Genomic DNA, 24,448 nt, shown 5'->3' with positions numbered 1-24,448 from the left:
TTTGAGGCATTGCCTTTTGAATGTCTCCTGAATGCTGGGGAGGCTAGTCCCCACAATGGAGCTGGCTGAGCTTACAACGTTTTGTAGCGTTTTCCAGTCCTGCACAATGCCTCCCCCCAGCAGTGGTGCAACCAGTTAGAATGCTCTCCACAGCACATCGGTAGCAGTTTGCAAGTGCTTTTGGTATATGTGAAGAGTTCCACCTTAGTGAGGCGAGAAAATAAATGAAAGAATTTACTTGTGAAAACACTGTTTCAACGTAACAATTAATTAGAGTTGGGGTAGTTGTGGGGCAAGAGCTGACTGTTAAGCTTTATAGAGGAACTGGAGAAATATCAGAAAGGTAAAAAAGTTCTGTGCTCTGGGTGGAAGGTGAGGGTGCAAGATCAGCTGGACTACTTTCAAAAAGGGTTAGTACAGACTTAATGGGCTGAATTCTCTCCTGTGTGGTTACTATTTCTATAGTTTATGATGACTGCTGTCATAGTAATATGCTTGTGGATATGTGCAAGGTGTGATGCCTGTCCTGATAATAAAGGTGTTGGAGTTGGCAAGGACAACAGCAGCTGGGAATAGCAAGAGTAGGCAGTTCGCATCAGTTTGCATAGAGTCACACAGCATGGAAACAGGCCCTGCAGCCCAACTCGCCCATGTTGATCATGATGCCCACCTAAGCTTGTCCCATTTGCCGGCCTTATTGTTTGTCGAACACTGAAATGGCCTTTCAGCCACAATATCCATGTCAAACCTTTTCTGCCTATTTATGTTCATTTCATTTGCTCCTGTTGGTACATATTCTCTAACAGAAAACATCATCGATTTGGTATTAGTTGGTCAGTCTTACTGCTAATATTCCCCATTCACACTGTACCTACATGTATCTTCAGATCAAGCAAGAGCTTCTTTGCCTCTCGTCCATTCCACTGACACCAACATTACTTGAAGAGTTTGTTGTGTTACGTTGCTCTCAGCAGGAAGTCATATCCACCTGGGATGTTAGGGGACAATTCAATGAAGAAATGTGTGAACTAGCTGCATCTTACCTTCAACATTATCAGCTGCCCAAAATAGTCACAAATCCAGGATGGCTTTCAATGTCACGTTCAAGCGCTGCCAGACTTGGACTGGAGAGCCCCACCATCCACGGCAATGTGGGTGTCGAGATCTGTCTCTGTCTTTGTCCTCCCCATTGTGCTAGTTCAGTCCTCACCACCTGCTAAAGGTGAGTAACTGAGGAGAAGGACTGATAGAGGAAGAGGGTCTACATGGTCTGCTGCTTGTAAACCAGAATGCACAAAGTGAATGTGAAGGGCAACTGCATATGAGTAGAATTTTCTTCATTTTCTCCTCCCCACAATGAGTTCAAGGGCTACACGACCTGTTTACCTCATTGGACGGCGTTCTGCAGGATCTACTGTACCCACTGATTCAGGTCATCATGAACCACTTTGTCCTGTGAGAGTGATGGAGTTGTGTGGAATTTCCTGTGCCAACGCTCCCACAACATCTTTAGAAATTTGAGCTGGCACTATACCCTATCATGGCACTCTTGAATATTTTCCAGGTTAGGCCCATTGTCAAGATGTTTATCATCACCATCTTCAGCCACAGCACAACAGTCCTTTAAAGGGTTCAAACTTTAAATTCCCCAGTCTGGATATTAATAGAGCTCCCCACTCCAAATACAGGTCACCCTGCAGAGGCAAAAGGCCAGTTATCAATGTTGTTGATGCTAGGCTGTATTCTGAAATCCGGATAATGAGCAGGAGGCACAAATTTAGCATGCTGGATTTTTTGTGTGACAAACCGCCACATGTGCACCCTAATCCCTGTGCCTCTTTTCAGGACTAACCAATAGAGCACACTACACATTTAAATTGATCGTATGAGTTGTTACCACAACATGAGAGTATGCAGTTTAACTTCCATGTAAAACAATTGAATAAATGTTTTACAACAGATCAAAAATAGAATAGAAATTAAATACTAATTCCAATAAGTCAATAATACTCTGAAAGCAATTTTAATTATGTTTAAATATTGATACATTAAAATATTTTCAAGAGCATATTTTTATCAGTGCACTGTAAATAGAGTAGATTTTTGAAGATTACTAGTGTTACCATCTCATTCCAAAAATTTGTGCTCTCCAAAATACTGCAGTTCATAATCAGTAGCTAATTACACTTTATTTCTTTTCCTTCTGTGCCACTTCATGTTTGGTTTCACTTCAATTCCAAGTGCACTCTATGCATTAGAATTAACAAGGCAGGAATTATTTCGTATATTACAAGATGTGTAATGGTTCGAGCAATTCCTTTATCAAAGGATTCTTCATACACCCAGGAGATTCGAAACTAAAGGCCTGAGAACGTTACCTGGCTGATTGCATAAAGGTCTAACATTTTTACTTTTGACTAGAACTTGTAATTGAATCAGTATCAGAATTATCACCAGCATGTGACATGAAATTTGTTAACTTAGCAGTAGCAGTTCAATGCAATACATAATATAGAAGAAAAAAACAGAATAAAATAATAAATAAATAAATAAATAAATAAATTACAGTGTCTGTATATTGAATGGATTAAAAATCATACAAAAAACAAAAATACGGTATTTTAAAAAACAGGAAGGTAGTGTCCAAGGGCTCAATGTCGCATTTAGGAATCAGATGGCAGAGGGGAAGAAGCTGTTCCTGAATCACTGAGTGTGTGCCTTCAGGCTTCTGTACCTCCTACCTGATGGTAACAGTGAGAATAGGGCATGCCCAGGGTGCTTGTGGTCCTTAATAATGGACGCTGCCTTTCTGAGACATCACTCCTTGAAGATGGCCTGGGTACCCAAGATGGAGCCCACTAAATTTACAACCCCCTTCAGATTCTTTTGGTCTTGAGTGTGCATACCAGGCAGGAAATTAATCTGGTTATTATAATTTGTAGTTAAAAAATCTCTACCCGAATCTAGCTGCAAATGTAAATTCATTCATGGATCAACATTATCAAGAAAGATTTTATAAAGTGATGGTTCTATTTTGGCATGCAAAAAACCTTCAATATTCCAAAGAAGTAACCTAGAGTTTTATTGGATCTGATGAAAATATATCTTAATCAAACGTGTTAACACTATGGTCCTAAAATTTGCTGACTATAGAACCGTAATTTAATTGGACTACAACTGTCAGGAAGATCTATCACTGTGGTGGCTAAATCTTTCAGAATCAGTGCAGGCATTGGTATCACAAAAGGTGACCACAGTACTGAGAGGGCTGGAAATCCAGCAATAAGCTCCCATCCACCTAGGGGCAGATATCTTCCAGTCCATATGAAAGCTCTCATCCTGAAACACTAACTGTCCATTTCCCTCCGCAGATGCTGCCTGACCTGCAGAGTCTGATTTTTGATAGATCACCTTCTCTCTGAAACAGTCTTTTCTTCATTCCCAATCATTCCGTACAAAGGGAATCATAAAGGGAAACATAGCTTCTGAACAAAAAAATCACCAGTTTTTGGAATTAGGTGGTATGAAGTGAGTGCAGGGAGGCATGAAGGTTGAAAACAATATTCTTTTCGAATAGGACAGGAATTCAGGTCTGGATAATCTTTCTGCCTCTAGTTGCGCTCTGTGTTCCTGTGATCACGGACCAGTTGAGTTGTCACTTTCATGATATTTGTGCATCCTGGCGTTCTCCATTAGATACATCTCCAGACACAACATGTTGAGTTGCTTTGACGTACAGGAGATGGTTATCAGAGATTCCCACATGGATCAGTTGCTTTTCATGAATATGGGAATTTGATGTTGAATAGAACATTGATTAGATCTAGCTTTGTAGGAAAATAACAGAACAAATTAGCTTTGTCCTTGGTCTTGTCTTTTCCAGATTGCTGATACAAAACGTTATCAGAACTGCACTTTGCCCAGAATGTTATGACTGCGAGTTATACCGAAGTTGACATCTCAAGTTGAACCACCCCTACTAATCAATCCAACATCGACAGAAAACCATCCTTCTGTCATGAAAAACAGTCATAAAAGGGCAATCAAGAAATCTATGACTCTTTTTGTCAGGAGACAATATAGATCTTGAATTACAGGATTTTGTGTTTTACATAACTTTTTATAAAATGTAATCTACCCTACAATGAATTGGCCCACCGGCTACCCTAATCTGGTTTAGCCTGCCTGTTGAAGCGGTGTACTGTGGTAGGGACCAAGGGTGTGTGAGCTGCCCCAGAATGGACATGACAAGCTCTTTCACCAGAAGTGCTATCGCTCGCTGAAAATGCCATGCACCGTAATGGTTCCTATTAGCAATCTACTTATTGATGTAACCCGTTTAGAAACTAACACATGGAAGGAAATTGAACAGTACTTGGTAGTTCCGAAGTCTTGTTACTTTCAGAGAACTCCCTGCAGAGAGAAATGAGGCTGCTTATGCGTTCTGTCATGATTTTGTTTCCTGCTCTCAGTTAGGTTGAGGTAAATGTTATATTTGTATGAAATTAGTTCAGTGTTTCACTCCCACCTTGTTTGTTGTATTCCAGTGCCCCAGGGAGTGGCCCGATGTTCAAGTCAACAACTGTTGCTGTAAAGAATCCCCCAGGGAAAAACCAGCAGTGTGCAAGTCTGGACATTGAAGGAACATCGACAGATCCTGAATGTGGGATGGCTGCCAGCTCAGCGGAAGCCAACAGAGGAAAGAACAAGCTGTCCACAAGCAATTCAGCTGATATTTGGAAGCCTGAACATTGTAAACAGGGCAAGCAAATCCGTGGAAAGAAAATAGGATTCTCCTTTTCCTTTCCCAAAAAAGTCCCTGTTAAATTGGAATCATCGGCAGCAGTATTTTGTGAGAACAGCGAAGAGGGAGCAAGTAAGAAGAATGCAATCCACAAACACAAACTCGGCAGCAAAACTTCTAACACGCAGGCAGGTTCTGGAGCAGAGACTGTTGTTGATTTGGAAAGCAGTGAGCGTCAACAGCAAAACAATAGTCACAATACAGCAGAGACTCCTGTTAAAGAGGCGCCACTGAATTTGGTAATAACAGATAATGACAATGGTGTAAAGGGGACCAATGTTTCTTCTAGTGCACCTCAAGTTCAATGGAAGAACAGACCAAAGCTTCCCGTGTTGGTGCCTGTGCCATCACTAAAACAGGACAAACTTCAGAAGGAAGAAAAAGACATAGAACATGCTGGGTCAAAGAATTTCAGTCCTAATGAGGACAAAAGTGAAGATATGACCTTGAGCAGCCAGAAGACACCTTCACTCGTGGAAGGTGAAGCAAGCACACTACCTGATGAACTAACCCAGAAGGTTAACATCACTGAAGACTCCCTCCATAATTTACCTGAGAATTGTTGTTCTGAAAATATAGTGACCGAGACTGCAGGTATGCAAAGCAATCCTTGCTTGTGTAGAAGACCAGGTGCCCCTTTCTTTCCTGTGCTCAGTAAAGATGACTCAACCGTACTTCAGTGGCCTTCGGAGATGTTACATTTTACCAAAACTCAACCTTCCATAACTTTTTGCTGCAACCCCTTATATTTTGATTTTAGGTCATCCAAAGCTAAAGGCTGTGCAGAAGAGATTAAATGCAAATTAAATGATCTAGAGGGAACCCAGAGTTCACTAAAAGAAAAAGGTATGTCCAATGTTAATGCTAAAGGGAATGTCCTCAATAGCTCTTCTGATACGAAGCTAGACAGCCCAAGTTTGTGTGCACAAGGTGGTACCTGTAGTGATGAGAGACATCGCTCTGTTGAAAGAAGCGATCTTGGTGATTGTAATGAACAAGGGGTTGGATTAAAGCATCACCATGATGGGGCTGAGCGAGAGATTAGAGAAATCAGAGAAAGTATACCTCATTGCAAACCTAAAAAATTGAAAAAGCACAGAAGGTCTTCCAGGCACGTACGACATAAACGAAGGAAACGGAGAATTGCAGAACGTTTTAAAAACTGTAAAGGAAAGAGGAAGCAAACAGACTTATGTAAAAAGTTGAAAAGGAGAAAAGTGTTCGGGGAGTGGAAAGGTAGAAACACAGATGCGGTTAGCGAAGGCTCCAGTACTTCAGGAACAACTCAATTGACTGACGAAGAACATGTCACAGACAGTGCCGAATGCAAAGCTGGGCAAGGAGAAACGAGAGTAGAAGATTCAGAAGGAAGTCCTGATCACTTTGAAGTTAAATTTGATCAAAGCAATGACACTTCAGAGAAATTGGATGGCTTCTGTAAAAATAATGAGTGTGACAGTTCAAAAAGAAATATTTTGATAAATAAGGATGATGATAGAGTATTTATTGCAAATAATGAGGCAGAAAGAAAGAGAGCGAGTCACGAGAACAATGAGGAGATTAATGATTTTCCATCAGGTAATGGGACAACTGGCTACAGACAACAGAAGCAGTGCTCATTGGCCAGGAATTCTGCAGAAGACTCATCACCTTTGTATAAAAGAAAGGAAAGTATTAGTGGCAATGGCAACAATTCTTTTCCAGACGTGGAGCATTCCAGTCAACTGAATGATGAACGACATTCTTGCCAGATCCATTCAAAGAAGAGAGGCTGTGCCTCTCTGGACTCTGAAGCCGTCATATTCTATCATAAGCGGTGTAAGCATAGATATTCTTCGTCACCGGACAGAGACCATAAACAAGGCCTTAACTCATCATATAGGAGTTGGAGTCAGGTGTGTCGTTCCAGTGCAGCCTTCAACCACAAAGGTAGAAAAGAATCTCACCAACTAAAGCAACAATCTCAACCCAGGCACACTTTAAAGAGCCAAACATCAGAGAGAGAAAGATGTTTATCACCAGATGGGTTGCTGCCTTGCTCCACTTCATTTCAAGAGAACACATGCAAAGTTTCAGGACCAGAGTGTCCAGGGAAAGATATAAATATGACAAACACCTCTCCTGTCGTGACAGGGAAAGGCTGCAGTTCAGTGGCCGATTTGCCATTTGTAGATGATTATCATTCAAAGGCAAACAATCATCTCCTGAACAGGCCAGTCCCCCAGATGACAGCATGTGATGGGCATAACCTTGATGAACATATGAAACGTGGTTTTTGGATTAATCACAAAGGTCCTTCAGGGGATATTTTATTTCCTAGGCTTTCATTTGTTCTAGATGACCATACTGCCTTGCCTCATAGTGAACAAGCACAAAAGCAGGGTTTGTTACAGAAAGATGTGTTTCCGCAGAAGCAGGCAGACTCATGTGGGGATAGCATTAAGGATATTAAGGCATCTCTAAATGAAGTCTTTCTCTGCCATTATGAAACTGCACGTGAGGAACACGGAGGAAGAACATGGCTTCAAGATGGCTCAAATGTTTCACGCTGCAGTGCCCAGCAAGTCCTGCAGAACGATGCAACGGTACTTATCGGCAAACAACCTCCCAAGTCAGATCCAATGTCGAAACCTTTCTCCCCGCTTTCTCAAACAATATCCTTCGCACCAGAAGAAATCGAGAAATACAGGCAGCTGCAGATCCAAGCTCAGCAGCACATTGAGCAGCAGAAGCTGGACAGCAGAGTGAAGTCGCCTTCGCCTGCTTCAGCAGCTCCCATGCATCGTCCGTCCTCTCGCCAGCAGTCAGTGACAACTGCATCAATTACAACCATTCACCGCACGGTGCTCCAGCATCACCCAGCCACTGCTGCTGCCCTGGCTGCTGGGTCATTCATACAGCCCCATTTACAGTCTGTTCCACATGCTCACCTTCTCCCACCACACGTAGCCCACATTTCATTAGCTCCTGCCCTTTATCCGGGAGGCCCTGCAGCGTTTCTAGCCACTCCACAACTTCACATCATCCCGGCTTGTGCCCTCCGTCCAGATCACTTTGCCCTCCACCCACTGCCAGCCGCTACCTTGTTACCCCCATTACTCACGCTCCACACACCGGCTATTCCTCTCCACCACTTCCTCAATTCCACTTTCTCCACCCAGGATTTTCTGCACCTAACAGGAGCCCCCACGTAAATGATGAAATTGTACGGACGTTTTCCTAAATAACCTGGAATCCAGGTCAGGATTTTCATTAGGTCTGTAAATAATGATGGCATTACCAATTTTGGGTGTGTTTCCAATATTTTTTACAAAGTGGTAGATGAAATATAAATGATACCTTGTAAGTAATGTCATACTAATCCCTTTCTTCCATCTTATTGTTGGAACTGGAACGTTTCCTATTTGCTGCAAAACTTGCTATAAAACTTGAAGTCCACAGAGTATTAATGTTGATGTACTGCTGGTCGTGTTTACAGTAATGTAAATAAATATCCATAAAGTTATCAGAGCATAAACACAAGCATTTTCAAAGATTAAGATAAGGATTTACTTCTCCTTTTCCATGACTATTTGTGATATGCTTTTTTATAAAGTGAATGCTGTGTATATTCACACGTCTTCCCACTGCACTGATGTTTGTAATGCTACATATAACTACAAGATCAATAGCGCTATTTAAATTGCTGTGTCCACACACGTACGCACATACATTTATGCAGTCAATGATATCAGAACTTTGATAACTACATTCAAGTTTAATAGAAATGTCACTTGAATTCAATATTATTTTGTCACCTTGTAACTCACTGCGATTTCTTCTCTTCATTACCATAATGTTGTCATAGATGCAAACTTCTGTTTTGTAACCAAAAACAACTTTCTGACAATGTGATTGGTTCGCAGCACAGTATTTCCTGATTCTTTCTACTGTGTTATTCCTTGGAAAACTTAATTGAATAATATAAGGCTGAGTCATTAAAATAAGCTACTGCACATGGCAAATATCTTCAGAGAAACAATGCAATATAATCATATTTAAGCATTTCTCTGTTAATATAGAACATAGAACAGTACAGCACAGGAACTGGCCCATTCTCCAAAACTATTGTACAGAATTAATTAAATGCCTTCTTAATTAATCCCTTCTGCCTGCACAACATCCATATTATTCCAGTTTATAAATTCAGGGACACCCTTTTCAGTGTGGAATCAAGGCATCAGTATTAGAATGTTAATAACTCATCATTAACAGCCATCAATTAAATAGTCCCTTTCTAAACATTGTAAATGGGGAAAGTCAATATAATGAAATGGTTTTGGTAGCACGGTTAAGAGATTGTTTTTTTCTGAGCTGCACAGTTAAGTACTGCATTGCAACTTATTTATGACCAGTGAGGCTTAAACTGTCAATGGCCAGGAAGCAGAGGACTGTTTGTTCCTGCAGATTCACTTGAACATTTTCCAGTGAGCACACTAGCATGACAACACTGTTCCTGCAATGACAGCATTACTGACAGTGGAGATTTTCCTCATATGAAAGAAGTGCAGTTTGTAATGGAGTCCAACGTTCAACAGCGTATGAGCATTCTGCAGCAGAATTTGAACAAGGAAGTAATAATCTGGCTATTATTCTGTCATGTGACATAAATGATGCAGTTAGGGATATAGTAAAGTTCACTGCTGCATATAAATAAAGACAGAAGCCAGCAGAATTTTACCGTTTCTATTTAATATCAGGTAAATAATCCTCAGAGCTGTGACCAGAACAGCGTTATATTTTCCAAAGCCAGCAGTGTTCTCGTAAATTTTAATTAGGGGAGGTAGTACTGAAATGATTGGGCTTTTTTTTACACTCAGTGATACTAAAAGGCAAAATCCCCCTAGTTACTCTGAATTACACCCGATACCTTTATCTGCATTATCACCTCCTGTGCGGCCCAATTTGGTTCAGATTGGTAATCAAATAAAAATTGTTATCTTTGTAGCAGATGAGCTATCCCCTTCTTAAAACAATGGCAACATGATTCATCTGAGATCCCTGAGTCACAATTTGTTACAGGTGGATAACATCAGCTTCTTCCCGTTTAGATTGTGAGAAAAATAACCGTCGGTTCCTATGCTCTGTAGCTATCTGCACATATAGTTATTTCATAGTTCATTGGTCAAAGTAAATTTATTATCAAACTATATATATGTTGCCATTTACTAGCCTGAGATTCATTTACTTGCATGCATTTAGAGGGGGAAAAATAATAGAATTTTATGAAAATATACATAAATAGACAAAGATTGACAATCAACCAATAGAACACATGCTGCGAATAAAAATAATCCTGAGAACGTTAATTGTAGAGTGCTTGGAAGTGAATCTATAGGTTGTAGAATTATTTCATAGTGGTGAACAGTTGTCAGGTAATAACAGTTCTTAAAGCTGGCTGTGCAGGTCCCCCAGATTCTGTACCTCCTGCTCAATGGTGGTAGTGAGAAGATGGTGTGGCCTGGATGGTGAGGGTCTTTGATGATGAATGCTGCTTTATTATGGTGGCACTCCATGTAAACGTACTCAATGGTGGGGAGGGCTTTGCCTGTGATGTACTGGGCGGTATCCCGCACTTTCTGTAGACTTTTCCATTCCTGGGCATCGGTGTTTCCATACCAAGCCGTGGTCCAATCAGTTAGGATGCTCTCCACTGTGCATCTGTAGTAGTTTGGCAAGGTTCTTGGTGATATGCCAAGTTTATTCAAATTTCTAAGAAATAGAGGCACTGTTGTGATAACCCAGGATAGATCTTTTGGTATGTCAACACCAAGGAACTTAAAGCTACTGACTCTCTCTACCTCCGATCCCCTATTGAGGACTTGATTATGCACCCCTGGCTACTTTCGCCTGTAGAGAATAATTTGCTCTTTGGCCTTGCTGACATTAAGTGAGGGGTTATTGTCTTGGTACCACTCCCTCCTCTATACTGATTCATCACTACCTTTAATTTGGCCAACAACAGTGGTGTTGTTAAGAAACTTAAATACAAAGTTCAAAGTAAATTTATTATCAAAGTACATAAATGTCATCATACACAACTCAGAGATTCATTTTCTTACAGGCAGACTCAATAAATCTAATAACCACAGTAGAATGAATGAATGTCTGCACCAACAGGTCGGACCACAAGAGTGCAAAAGACAACAAACTGTGCAAATACAAAAAAAAAAGAAATAATTATAAGAAATAAGTAAGCAGTAAGTATTCAGAACATGAGATGAAGAGATCTTGAAAGTGAGTCCATAGGTTGCAGGCACAGTTCTGTGATGGGACAGGTGAAGTTGAGTGAAGTTTTCTCCTCTGGTTCAGGAGCCTGATAGTTGAGGGGTAATAGCTGTTCCTGCACCTGATGGTGTGAGTCTTGATGGTCTTGTACCTTTCCCCAGCTGGCAGCAGTGAGAAGAGAGCATGACCTGGGTGGTGGTTGTCTCTGATGATGGGTGTTGCTTTCCTGCGACAGTGCTCCATGTAGATGTGCTTAGTGATGGACTGGGCTGTATCCACACTTTCGTAGGATTTTCCATTCATGGGAATCGGTGTTTCCATACCAGGCTGTGATACAGCCAGTCAGTATACTTTCCACCACAAATCTACTGCATTTTGCCAAAGTTTTGGATGTCATGTTGAATTTCACAAACTCTTAAGAAATTAGAGGTGCTGCCATTTTTTCTTTGTAATTGCACTTAATGTACTGGGCCCAGGACAGGTTCTCCGAAGTGATAACACTGAGGATTTTAAAGTCGCTGACCCTCTCCAATTCTGATGAGGACTCGCTCATGGACTTCTGATTTCTTCCTACCAGAGTCAATAATCAGCTTCTTGGTCTTGCTGACATTGAGTAAGAGGCTGCTGTTATGGCGCCACTCAGATAGATTTTCAATCTCCTTCCTATACGTTGATTACGGCAATGAAACTACACTTAGCCACACAATCATAAGTACAAAGCAGGCAGAGTAGGGAGCTAAGCACTCAGCCCTGTGGTGCACTTCTGTGGTGATTGTGAAGGAGATGTTGTTGCCAATTCATATTAACCGGGGTCTGCTAGTGAGGAAATCATGGATCTATTTGCATAGGGAGGTACCAAGGCCCAGGTCATGGAGCATAGTGATGAATTTTGAGGGAATGATGGTGTTGGATGCTGAGCTGGAGTCAATGAAAAGCATCCTGATGTATACATTTGCATTGTTCAGATGTTCCAAAGCTGAGTGAAGAGCCAATGAAATGGCTTCTACTGTTGACTTGTGGCAGTAGGCAAACTGGAGTGAATCCAGGTGCTCCTTAGGCAGGAGTTGATAAGCTTCCTAACCAGCCGCTCAAAGCACTTTATCACAGTGGACATAAATGCTACTGGAAAATAGCTATTGAAGCAGGTTACCACATACTTTTTGGGCATCTGTATTATTGATGCCTTCTTGAAACTTGCTGGTACCTCAGAATGCTGAAGCAAGAGACTGAAGATGTCCATAAACACTCCAGCTAGCTTATTAGCACAGGTATTCAGCAGAAGGATACGTACACAATCTGATGCAGATGCTTTCTGTGGATTCATCCTTCTGAAGGATGCTCTCACATCAGCCTCAGAGTCTGAGATCACAGGGTCTTTGAATGCTCTGGGAGTTTGTGATAATGCCTCCATGTTTTGTCAGTCAAAGTGAGTATAAAATATATTGATCTCATCTGGGACAAAAACTTCATTGCACTTACTGGATATTGCCTGGTTTAGTCCTATAGGTGTTAATGGCATTCAAGCCTTGGCATAGCTTGAATAGGTTTAAGTTGTGATTCAGGTTTAGTTCAGAATTGTCACTTTGTATTTGTGGTAGCCTTCCAGAGGCCATACCTCTACCTGTTGTAGTATAAGACTAATACATACCAAAATCACCAGTCCTAAATGCCACCCTCAGCAGTTTGTGACTTTCTTAGTTCCTTCAGGGCTTCTTCTTGAGGAAGATTCTGAATGATTTTGTGAATGCACACTCATCCACGTGTCATTACAAAGTCCATGACAACCATGGCATATTCAATTACGTCCTTGAACATAGCCCACTGCACAGACTCATAGCCAATCTTCCACCTTCCGTGACCACCTCTTTGTTTTCTTATCTTTGGCCTTTTGCTTTGTAGTCTCCCTAAGCAGGTAAAAGGACAGTCAGATAGTCAAATTTTCCAAAGAGTGGTCGAGGGATGGAACAATAGGCATTTTTGATGATAGTGTAGTAGTGGTCAAGTGGTCTTTTGATGCTACAGGTGATGTGCTCCTGGTAGTTGGGCAGGATTTCTTCCAGCCAGCTGATTGAAAGCCTTAGCAGGGATGTGAAGGATTTCAGTCTTTTTGAATATCTCAATGCTCTCTGGCTCAAATTTCACAGCAATGCTATTTGTTATGTCAATACTAGAGTTAAAGGTTCGCCAGCAGCATTTAAACACAACTAAACACACCGGCAGAGTATCTGCAATGCCATTGTGAGCAGTTGAACTCACTGTATGCAACTCAGTTTAAAACAGTGATGAGACACAAGCTGCATTTCTACCCCATTATACCTCTATCCATCTCATAAAACCCAACTGATTCTCAAATGCTTTAAAGAAAGCATTTTCTTTAAAGGAATAAATTGAGTTTTCCATCATCTTAAAAATGTTACAGGTGTAACATACATCAATGCCAATGCCGAACATATATCATTCTGCTTGTAATCATTCAGAACGTATTGGTTCAGAGAAAGAATATTGTCTAAGAAGAGTTGCAATAATAGATTGCTATGGATTGCCTCAAGAGTAGTAACAAGTGTAAAATAAGCAGGCTCTCTGCCATTTTCATTGCTAAGATCTAGATTTAGATTTACAGGATTTTTATTTAATGCAGCAAAATCTTTGTGATTTGGAATTTACCACCTGAAAGGGTGAAGGAAGCAAATTCCAGAGTAATTATCAAATGAGAAGTTGCAGGGTTATGGGGAAAGTGTAGTGGGGGTGTTGACTGGCTGAGTGTTCAAAGAGCCAGCACAAAACTAATGGGGCAAATCACTTCCATGTGAAGACATTTCCACAATTCTGAATTGGAGAGCATTACAACTTTTGAAAATGACTTTGGACATTCTTTTCCCATTGGTCTCATTAATTTCCCTCATTACAAATTGATTGGATGCACATTTCACAACATGAAGTTTCTTCCTTGTTCAGCCCATTCTAAATTGAGATATTGTTTGACGCACAGGATATCGTCTATTGATAAGTGGTACGCCAATAAATTTTCACATTGGCCAGTTTTTAAGAGGCTTTTCAAAAAAACCCTTTATAATTTATTTTCTATATCTACTGAATAGGAGCATGATCCCAACTCTGCCATAACCAGAAAATATTGCAAGTACATCTTAAGGTACACAGCATCAGTGAAGAAAGAACGAGCTGATTAACTTCCATAAGAGTTAGGCATGGACAGTGCATTAATTCTAATGAAAGTATATTGCACTGAAATGTAAAATCTAAGATTGAATGCAGATCAATTATATACCAGAGTGGAAATTGAGTTTATGCTTCCTGGGGAAATATTGGTCTCAGCCCTGAGAAAAGCAGGAAACATAACTTTGATCCTTCCCCGGAAAAGGGAAATAAATTCATGGGTGAAATCGCTTGGTTACTTACACAGATACTTGCTATCACGTAGACATCATGTCTGTTCCCTCATCAACTGAAAGCAATAAAAATCATAAGAGTAAATAAAACATAGGAGTCGTATTAACTTTAATTCTCCTCTGTATGTAAAATATAATTTCTATCAACTGACCAAAATGAAAATGGCGCCTTGAGTACCACATTTTGATTATGCTGTTACTCCATAGTGTGCCCAATCAGGACAAGAGAAAAATAATGAAAGGTTGTTGATATAATATAATGAAAGGCATTAAACATGACCCCATAATAGTCTCACTAAAATCATAAATTTTCTCATCAGTAATGATTTGAGCATTTATTGTAAATGTAATGATAACTGATTAAGTATAAATATTCATGAGCTAACATATTCCGCCTGTTTTCACATGGAAATCCTTCTGATCTAGACAATCATTCTTTATTTACTCACTACTTTATCCAAAATGTTCTAAATATTACAAAGATCTGAACTAATTAATATTCAAGCTGTTCCAGACAATAAAAATGAATTCATATAGGGTCCATTATTGTTGAAGCCAAACAATTGAAACAATGAATTTTCACTGGAGATAAAACGTGTGTAAATAAGAGGATGTAATTATCTGTATATTTTTTTCTGACCCTGCTTAATATTATTCTCATACTAAAGAGCTTTACCAACTCTTCCAGTGTCTTTTTGCAAAAATCTCTTCCATTTCAAGACTTGCTTCTCCTGTACAATTAAAATTACATTTCAAGGGTTTCAACTTCAACCAGATGAAATCATTTTGTACCTAATATTGGACAAAAATCTAGTTAGGAACCAAAATAGTTCCGTAAATAGGGATAAGTTCTTCAATATTTAACAAACAGAAATATCAGTTAATAGAAATCTTTCACATACAAATCAGTGTGAACATTGCAGCAAGTAATTGAAAATTGTCTATTTTCCAAAAAAAGTTTATGAACAGTTTACGTTGCAGTTGGTCTTATGTTTACCTAGGCTTTGACCTTCTTGAGACATATGTAGCAATCAACAATCATGTAAAACAGATCTTCGTATGAAGCTAAAGGATTCACGTGGACTAAGATCCTCCAACTGATTTACAGTTAATACTGGTTGATTATGTAGCACTATATAAAAATGTAAATTTGAAAATAAAAACATAAGAAAATATATGGTGTCATCAATTCTATTTTTTTGAACTAATTTCTTGCAATGTTTCTTATCTTTAGTCAGTTCCTTGGATACCTGTGCACTTACACTCCTTCCAAATTCCTCCATTATCTCCTGAAGAAATTGACTAATGTTGAAGTTCAGTGCCACAGGTCCGGCCCACTGGCTTGTCATATTCCCCTATGATATCTTACATCTAGAATGTGACATGGTCGTAAGGGATTCAAATAATGGGGAGAAGATCACAGTCAAACCTGGGGCTGGGGTTGACCTTTTCTTGTTGCCCTCTAAATGCTAGCTGGGATGCCTTCTAGTACTTGTGACACAACACCATTCAACTGACCTAATTGGCATACCCTCCTGATCTATCTCACTCAATTATTAATTGAACCACCAACAGCCAGAATGAATGCTACAATTGCTAGCAGATATTTTTAATACTAGTAAATGAAATTTATTGCCTAATTCTTTTAGTGTAGATTCCTTCTGAGTTAAAATATGTAGATTTATAAATCAACACATGAAATTGCCCCACAAATATGTAAGCATCACCTTCTTACACTGCCAACAATAAATTTAAGCTTTTATTAGCAGGATTTTTTCTTATATTTCAGAAAACCATAGAACTCAAAATCATTTCAATGGAAGTGATTTAAAGTTATAGCATTATCATGGATAAAATCATGTTTTATTTAATTAATTTGCTAATCTATTGATTTCTTGCCACCATTTAGCATTAATTGACATTGCTTACCTTACACTTGATGTCAGAGATGGAAAAGGAATTCATTCTATAAGACACAAGCACCTTAATCATGAGACTAATGATCACGGTCGGATTTGTTGTTGAGTTGTACTCTCGCAGCGTCTTCAAAGTAGCAACACATCCAAAGGTACAGGAGCTCCAGCAAGTAAACTATGACACCAAGTTGCCAAAGGAGATCACAGAAAAAAGCCAAAAGCTAATCATGCCTTCACTTTGCTTTTACCAAAACAGATCTTTGGTTTGAAACACCACTCCTTCCTGCTAACTTTGCAAATTTTCTCAACCATTTATTCATCTAATTTCTTCTGGAAGATTACAATGGAACCAACCTCCACCACATCTGCAGTCAGAGCATTCCAGATTCCAACTATGAGCTGTAATTTTTTAAAAAAGGCATTTTCCCCATGCAGCTTTTAATTGTCTCCCCACGTTATTTTTTGCCTGTAATCTTTAGGTTCTGACACTTCTACAAAAGGGAACAGTGTAACAGTGTCCCACTCTCAGACCCCCTCCCCATGGAGACACATCACTATTTCTGGAAAAAAAACTCCCCTCAGCCTACATTTAGTGACCCCCCCCCACCCTTCTAATCGCTTCTTGTAACTAGTATTTCTCCCAGGGACCATTCTCTTAAATCTTTCATGAAGCCTCTTTAATGCTTTCACATCCTTTTTATAATGTAGCCACCAGAACTAAACACAATATTCCAGCTAAAGCCAAATCTTTATTTCATAGAGGTTCAGCATATCTTCCTTGTTTTTACACTGTATGACTCTATGGGTTATTAACAATCTGCCCTGCTGCTTTCAAAAAGATTTACACAAATGTACCCAGGACCCTTTGTCTTGTACCCCATTTGGAATAGGATCCTTTATATTTTCTCCACCTCATTCTTCCTACAAAGTGCAATAACTCAAATTTCTCTTCACTAAATTTATCAAGCTGTAAATTTATCATCATATACATTGAACTTTACAGTACTGCTAAGTACTCCAAATTTAGAAATTTTGGCTTGCACGCTTACGGTCTTGGACAATTAATAAACAGCTATGGCCCTAAAATCAATTCTTGGGGAACACCAACATCTGTCTTCCTCCAATTCAAAAAACATTCAACATGGCTCTCTGTTGCCTGTTACTTAGCCAGTTTAATATTCATACAAGCAGTGCTGCTTTCATGCCACATATTTTAATTTGCTGATAAATCTGCTAATGTACCTCATGAACAGCCTTATGAAGGTCCACGTACACAACATTCCATTAGACACATCATTTCCATATAATACATCAAAAAGTTATATTCAATTGATTAATCAGAATTTCACCTTAACAAATCCATGCTAACTTGCGTTAACTAATCCATTTACCATCAACACCAATAAGGCTGAAAGAGTACAGAGAGAATTTACAAGGATGTTGCCGGGTTTGGAGGACCTGAGTTAGAAGGAAAGATCAATTAGGACTTTATTCCTTGGAGAGGAGATTTGATCGAGGTATAGATAGGGTAAATGTGAGCAGGCATTTTCCACTGAGGTTGGGTGGGACTACAACCAGAGGTCATGGGTTAAGGGTGAAAGGTGGAAAGCTTAAGGGGAACATGAGGGGAAACTTCTTTGCTCAGAGGGTCATGAGAGCACGAAAGGAGCTGCTGGCACAAATGGTACATGCAAGGTCGATTTCAATGCTTAAGAAAAGTTTGGATAGGTACATAGATTGTAGGAGCATAGAGGGCTATGGTACCAGTGCAGGTGGATGGGAGTATGCAAGTTAAATGGTTTGGCACAGTCCAGATGGACAGAAGGGCTTGTTTCTGTGCCGTACTTTTCTATAACTCTAAGAGAACTGAAGTAATGCGCTAGTCACTTCCAGGGAAATCATACAGTGAGCCAAACATCACAATTAATAGTCAAAGACTCAACCCATTAAACAGGTTCATGTATCTTGGCAGCACACTGTCCCAGAACTTCGTCATGGATGATGAAGTAAATGCCAGGATCGCCAAAGCAAGTGTAGACTTTGGCAGACTTTATACCAATGCCTGGAACAGAAGAGGCATAAGTCTACAGATAAAGCTGAAGGTGTAAAGGGACATAGTACTTCCCACTCTGCTTTACACCTGCAAAGTGTACCAACGGCTTGCCAAGACACCGCACCATCTCCGCACAGTCTGCCTCAGAAAGCTCCTCAACAAAAGAGACACTCTAAAAACACCCTGAAAACTACAATAAAAGCCTTTGGCTTCAACCCAGACACATGTTGCCCAGGATCGGGTTGAGTGGTACTCCCCCCTCCATAAGGGAGCAGTGACACATGAGGCAGAAAAGACAATTACAGCAGAGAAATGTAGGATGGCCAAGAAAGCTCAAGCCAGCGACTCTCAAGCCAGCGACTCCCAACCCAGCGTGGTTTCCTCCTTTTGTCCACACTGTCAAAGGATGTCTTGGGCATGGATAGGCCTCTTCAGCCATCCGCATTAGCCAAAAGCCAGTCCAGTACTACAAATTGTAGATGCACAATGGACAAACAAACATAAAGTAGGTTATATCAAATATTATATTAAATAGATTAATCATCATTCCCCCTTTATAAATCCATGTTGTTTTGCACTAACTAGTCAATTTTCCTCCTAATAACTATTAATCTAATCCAGGATCAAATACTTTGCTTCTGGTATATTTTCCACCACTGAAATTACGCTGATGTGCAGCTCCTGGGTTTGTTCTTATACCGTATTACACCAAAGGAATGGACATTTGCCATTTCCATTCCTCTGACTCCACCCCTGTGTCCAAAGAGCACTGAAAGATTTTTGTTAGTCACCCATACTTTCTTCCTGCATCTTCCACGTCCTCTTCAGCCCTGGTGACTTAACTACTTTAAATTCAGCCATCATTTTTTAATACTTCAAGCTATCAATTTTTAATGTACCTAGTGTCTCAACTAACTCTTCTTTTATTATTAGTTTGGAAGTACCTTCTCCCTAGTGAAGACTGATGCCATAAACTCATTTAATACCTTAATACTGTCCTCAGCAGCCACATGCATATGACCATTTTTGTCCCATTATACTGTAGGTCCCACACCTCTATGTTCTCTTTACATGCCTATAATGCAGGCCTAGATTCTTATTTACAGTACAGTGCAAAAGTCTTAGGGATATATAAGTATCTAGGGTGCCTAAGACTTTTACACAGTATTGTAGTAATTTTTATGTATTGCACTGTACTACTACCGCGAATATAAAAAAAATCATTTCATATGTGAGTGATGCTAAACCTGATTCTGATATGGGTTTCCATTGTGGACTGACATTCGGAAAGGGGCAGGGAAAAAGAAATCATGGATAGGAAAAGGTTGAAAGACATTCTGTAATGATCAATAAACTCTTTGTTTGGGATCAAATTGCCTTGCCTGGTGTCTCAGGGCTGGATGTGTCAGCACCTACGCCAACCCTGATTCCACACTCCCTGCCCCCTTCCCACCCTCAGTCCACAATACAGACACATATCAGAATCAGGGTTACCATCACTCACGTTTGTTATGAAATTTCTTTTACTTTGCATATATCATTGGTACAAAATGGTCTCTGGCTGCTTATCTTTCTCTTTCTGAATGCTCTGCAATCATTCAGTCAGTTTTCTTGTCCCCCACACTAAGGAAGCAACATACCATCTTGGAGTTACATCTATGACCACTGAAACAGCTAGACTCCCCGCCCCCGTTCACTATTGCTTTCTCTTTTCTTTCCTTCGCTGAGAATAGGACAGGTGTCCAAAGGTTAATATTAAGGTGTGCCTTAGTGGAAAGATGATTGGAGAAATTTAGGTAAGTAATTTTGGATCCAAGAGCCCAGGAGCTAAAAAAAGTTGACTAGCACGAAGCATTTTTTTAAAAAAATAAGTATTCCCATAAATTTGAAATAGAAAGGAGCCATGACCAGACATGGTACAGAGATAGGGATAGGTGGATTTGAGAAGCAGGCTGTTAATATTAAAACTGAAGTTAATTGGGAAATGTATGTCACTAACTACATGAATCCTCCAAGAGGACCACAACCTTGTTGCAGGATTCAGAGGCTTGCATACCTCAGTGACCCAGAGAGCTATGTTGGCTAGTGTCAGAGCCTTGTGCTTTGACTCATGGTAGGGTCACCCATGCCAAACTGGTCAAAGGGTAGAGGCCAGACTAAGATTGGTCCACCAGTCGTCCAGGTTCAGAGGTTCAGGGCTATCAACCCTGACTGGTCTAAAAAACAATTGTTACAGAAAAAACAATGAAAAATCTATGTCTGTGTGCGACAGACAGAGTTGGAAGACCTTCTTTGTTGCCCTAAACACCAGGGCCGTAACAAGCAGTAACTAACTAACCGCATGAATGAGAGTGTGATTTGGACTACAGGTTGTAGCGATTTGGATGAGTTCATGTAAATGAACTGTAAAAGGTGAGACTCCATTGAAATAATTAAGTACAAAGGTAATGAAAGCCTAGAGCAAGAGTTAAAATAAGCAGGTGAGCTGAGTCCAGTATAATATGACTAATTTTTTATGCAGATGGAAGGAAGTGGCCTTGTGCTGTTTCCACTAAGATGCATTCAGACAAAGTTGGCCTCACTTGAGTCATAGCATGATAAATGGATCCCTATCATTCCTGTATTTTTGTTTATCAAAATTATTACCTCCAGATCACAATAATCACGGTAAGAAAATTTAGTCAAACACCTGCTCAGTAAATTGTTAAAATATTTCCCTGGAGGCACAAGGGAGGCCAAGTGAAAATAGTAATCAGTTAATGACCCCACTGATCAATCAATCAATTTAAAGAGAAGCCAGGAGAAATGGCAATTCATCACTTTCTGCTGTTCAACTCTGGCAGGAATCCAAAATGTATAAAGTTGGACATTGTGCAACTGCAAACACCTTTAGTCAATTCTCACATACATCTGCAATAAATTGCAAAATAAGGACGTAGCAATGCTGCAGGACAACTGGTTTCATATAACAGTTTTCAGTGTTTAGGTGACTGTTTTGTTTAAACTTAAAGTGGTAGAAATTTTATCTGAGCAGTTGATATGAACTGAAAGTCAAAGTTGATATGAACACTTCAATTGTTGAAATAGCTAATGTTGGCAGAGTTTAAGGTGGTGATGAGGAAGTGTGCTGGAGAGAGACAGATCAGCTGGTTGAGTAGTATCACAATTACAACTTCACAATGTCAGTAAGACCAAGGAACTTATTGTGAACTTCAGGGAGAGGAAGTCGAGGGAAAACACACCAGTCCTCACTACGGGATCAGCAGTGGAAAGGGTGAACAGTTTCAAGTTCCTGTGTGTCAACATCTCTGAAGTTCGATTCTGGCCCCCAATATATTGATGCAATTACAAAGAAGGCACAACAGTGGTTATATTTCATTAGCAATTTGAGGAGCCTTTGTTTGTCAACAATGACACAAATTTCTACAGACGTGCAGTAGACAGCATTCTAACTGGTTGTATCACCATCTGGTATGGAGGGACTACTGCATAGGGTCAGAAAAAAGCCATATAAAGTGGTAAATCCAGCGAGCTCCATCAGCCAGCATTAGCCTCCCCAGCATCTTCGAATGGCGATGCCTTAAAAAGATGGCATACATCATTATGGACCCCCATCACCCAAGATATGTCGTCTTCTCATTGTGACTATCAATGAAAAGGTACAGGAGCCTGAAGACACACACTTAACATTTCAGAAATTGCTCTTCTCCCCTTTCATCAGATTTCTGAAAGGCCTGTGGACCCGCAAACACTACCTCACTGTTTTTCCTCTCTTCTTGTACTGCTTATTTTATATATATATATATTTAACATAACAAAGAAGCCATTTTATTAGCCTTAGCAGTAACATAAAAGAAGAAAAAAAAATATATGGGGTTTCTTCTTTTATGGTACTGCCAAGGCTAATACAATGGCTTCTTTGTTATGTTAACTGCTGAGAAAGTGCTTCTCTCTCGTAGCTTGTTTGGGTTATAATTACTGATAGAGAGAATTGTATTCATTTGTTAACCAATTGTGATGTTATTAACATAGAAACATAGAAAATAGGTGCAGGAGTAGGCCATTCAGCCCTCCGAGCCTGCACCGCCATTCAGTATGATCATGGCTGATCATCCAACTCAAAACCCTGTACCTGCTTTCTCTCCATACCCCCTGATCCCTTTAGCCACAAGTGCCATATCTAACTCCCTCCTAAATATAGCCAATGAACTGGCCTCAACTGTTTCCTGTGGCAGAGAATTCCACAGATTCACCACTCTCTGTGTGAAGAAGTTTTTCCTCATCTCGGTCCTAAAAGGCTTCTCCTTTATCCTTAAACTGTGACCCCTCGTTCTGGACTTCCCCAACATCGGAAACAATCTTCCTGCATCTAGCCTGTACAATCCCTTTAGAATTTTATATGTTTCAATAAGATCCCCCCTCAATCTTCTAAATTCTAGTGAGTATAAGCCTAGTCGATCCAGTCTTTCTTCATATGAAAGTCCTGCCATCCCAGAAATCAATCTGGTGAATCTTCTTTGTACTCCCTCTATGTCAAGAATGTCTTTCCTCAGATTAGGGGACCATAAGTTGGCATTCATAGCAAGAGGATTCGAGTACAGGAGCAGGGAGGTTCTACTGCAGTTGTACAAGGCCCTGGTGAGACCACACCTGGGGAATTATGTGCAGTTTTGGTCCCCTAATCTGAGGAAAGACATTCTTGCCATAGAGAGAGTACAAAGAAGGTTCACCAGATTGATTACTGGGATGGCAGGACTTTCATATGAAGGAAGACTGGATCGACTAGGCTTGTACTCACTGGAATTTAGAAGACTGAGGGGGGATCTTATTGAAACGTATAAATTTCTAAAGGGATTGGACAGCTAGATGCAGGAAGATTGTTCCCGATGTTGGGGAAGTCCAGAACGAGGGGTCACAGTTTAAGGATAAAGGGGAAGCCTTTTAGGACCGAGATGAGGAAAAACTCTTCACACAGAGAGTGGTGAATCTGTGGAATTCTCTGCCACAGGAAACAGTTGAGGCCGGTTCATTGGCTATATTTAAAAGGGAGTTAGATATGGAACTTGTGACTAAAGGGATCAGGGGGTATGAAGAGACATCAGGTACAGGGTTCTGAGTTGGATGATCAGCCATGATCATACTGAATGGTGGTGCAGGCTCGAAGGGCCAAATGGCCTACTCCTGCACCTATTTTCTATGTTTCTATTCTGGCAGAACAACTAGTCTGTTAATCCTATAAAATCCATCTCAGGAGACTGGTATCACATCAAGTTGGTTAAACAAATACCTTAAACAAGTATACATGATTTCCCAGCCACCCCCAGTGATGGGAGAAACAAACCAAAAGTTCAAGCATGATGCTTCAATACTCTGGGCCAAAATTCTCTAGTTCCATATCAGCACATGGACTCTACTGGCTTACAACAAAAAAGCCTACCACAAATAACTTGACGCAACAAAGGATGGGAAATTTCCTGGCGCTGTGGAAAGTTTTTTTTCCTTGCCGCAGCTAATGCAGGTCTGGCTTAATTCAACAGAGGAAAATCAGACATCTGAACTGCATTAACCTTTTGTCATTTGTCAATGAACAAATTCTGTTGTTGGGATTTCCAGATTCAAATGATGATCTCTTTAAATACAGCTCCAACGACTTGTAAGAATTGCTTTCAACAAATGAATCCTTCCCAAAGGATTTTTCAGTAGTAATAAGATGGATCTATAAAGCCCACCTCCACATGGTTTCTTATATAAATAGAAGAAGGGTTTAGACAGATTAGGAGAATGGGCAAGAAAGTGGCAAATGAAATATAATGTAGGAAAATGCATGGCCATGTACTTTGGTAGTAGAAGTACTGTAAATGTGCAGACTTATTTTCTAAACAGGGAGAAAATCCAGGAATCTGAGATGCAGAGAAACTTGGGAGTCCTTGTGTAGAACACCCTGAAGGTTAACTTGCTGGTTAAGTCAGTGGAAAGGAAGGCAAATGCCATGTTAGCATTC

General features: G+C 40.1%; 1 protein-coding gene across 1 annotated transcript in view; it reads left to right on the top strand.

Moving 5' to 3' along the window:
• The window catches only part of znf804a (zinc finger protein 804A), a 272,515-nt gene extending 256,900 nt beyond the window's left edge, over positions 1-15,615 (top strand). Inside the window, exon 4 of the mRNA XM_073047049.1 lies at positions 4,548-15,615. Coding sequence (XP_072903150.1) covers positions 4,548-7,998 — 3,451 coding nt within the window. The 3' untranslated portion in view covers positions 7,999-15,615. The remainder of the gene's footprint in view (positions 1-4,547) is intronic.
• Positions 15,616-24,448: the final 8,833 nt, after the last annotated feature.

Source organism: Hemitrygon akajei, chromosome 5, assembly GCF_048418815.1.
Source record: "Hemitrygon akajei chromosome 5, sHemAka1.3, whole genome shotgun sequence".
In the NCBI taxonomy this organism is placed as follows: domain Eukaryota; kingdom Metazoa; phylum Chordata; class Chondrichthyes; order Myliobatiformes; family Dasyatidae; genus Hemitrygon; species Hemitrygon akajei.
Note: the sequence above shows the minus strand (reverse complement) of the source record. Positions and strands in the feature narration are given on the sequence as shown.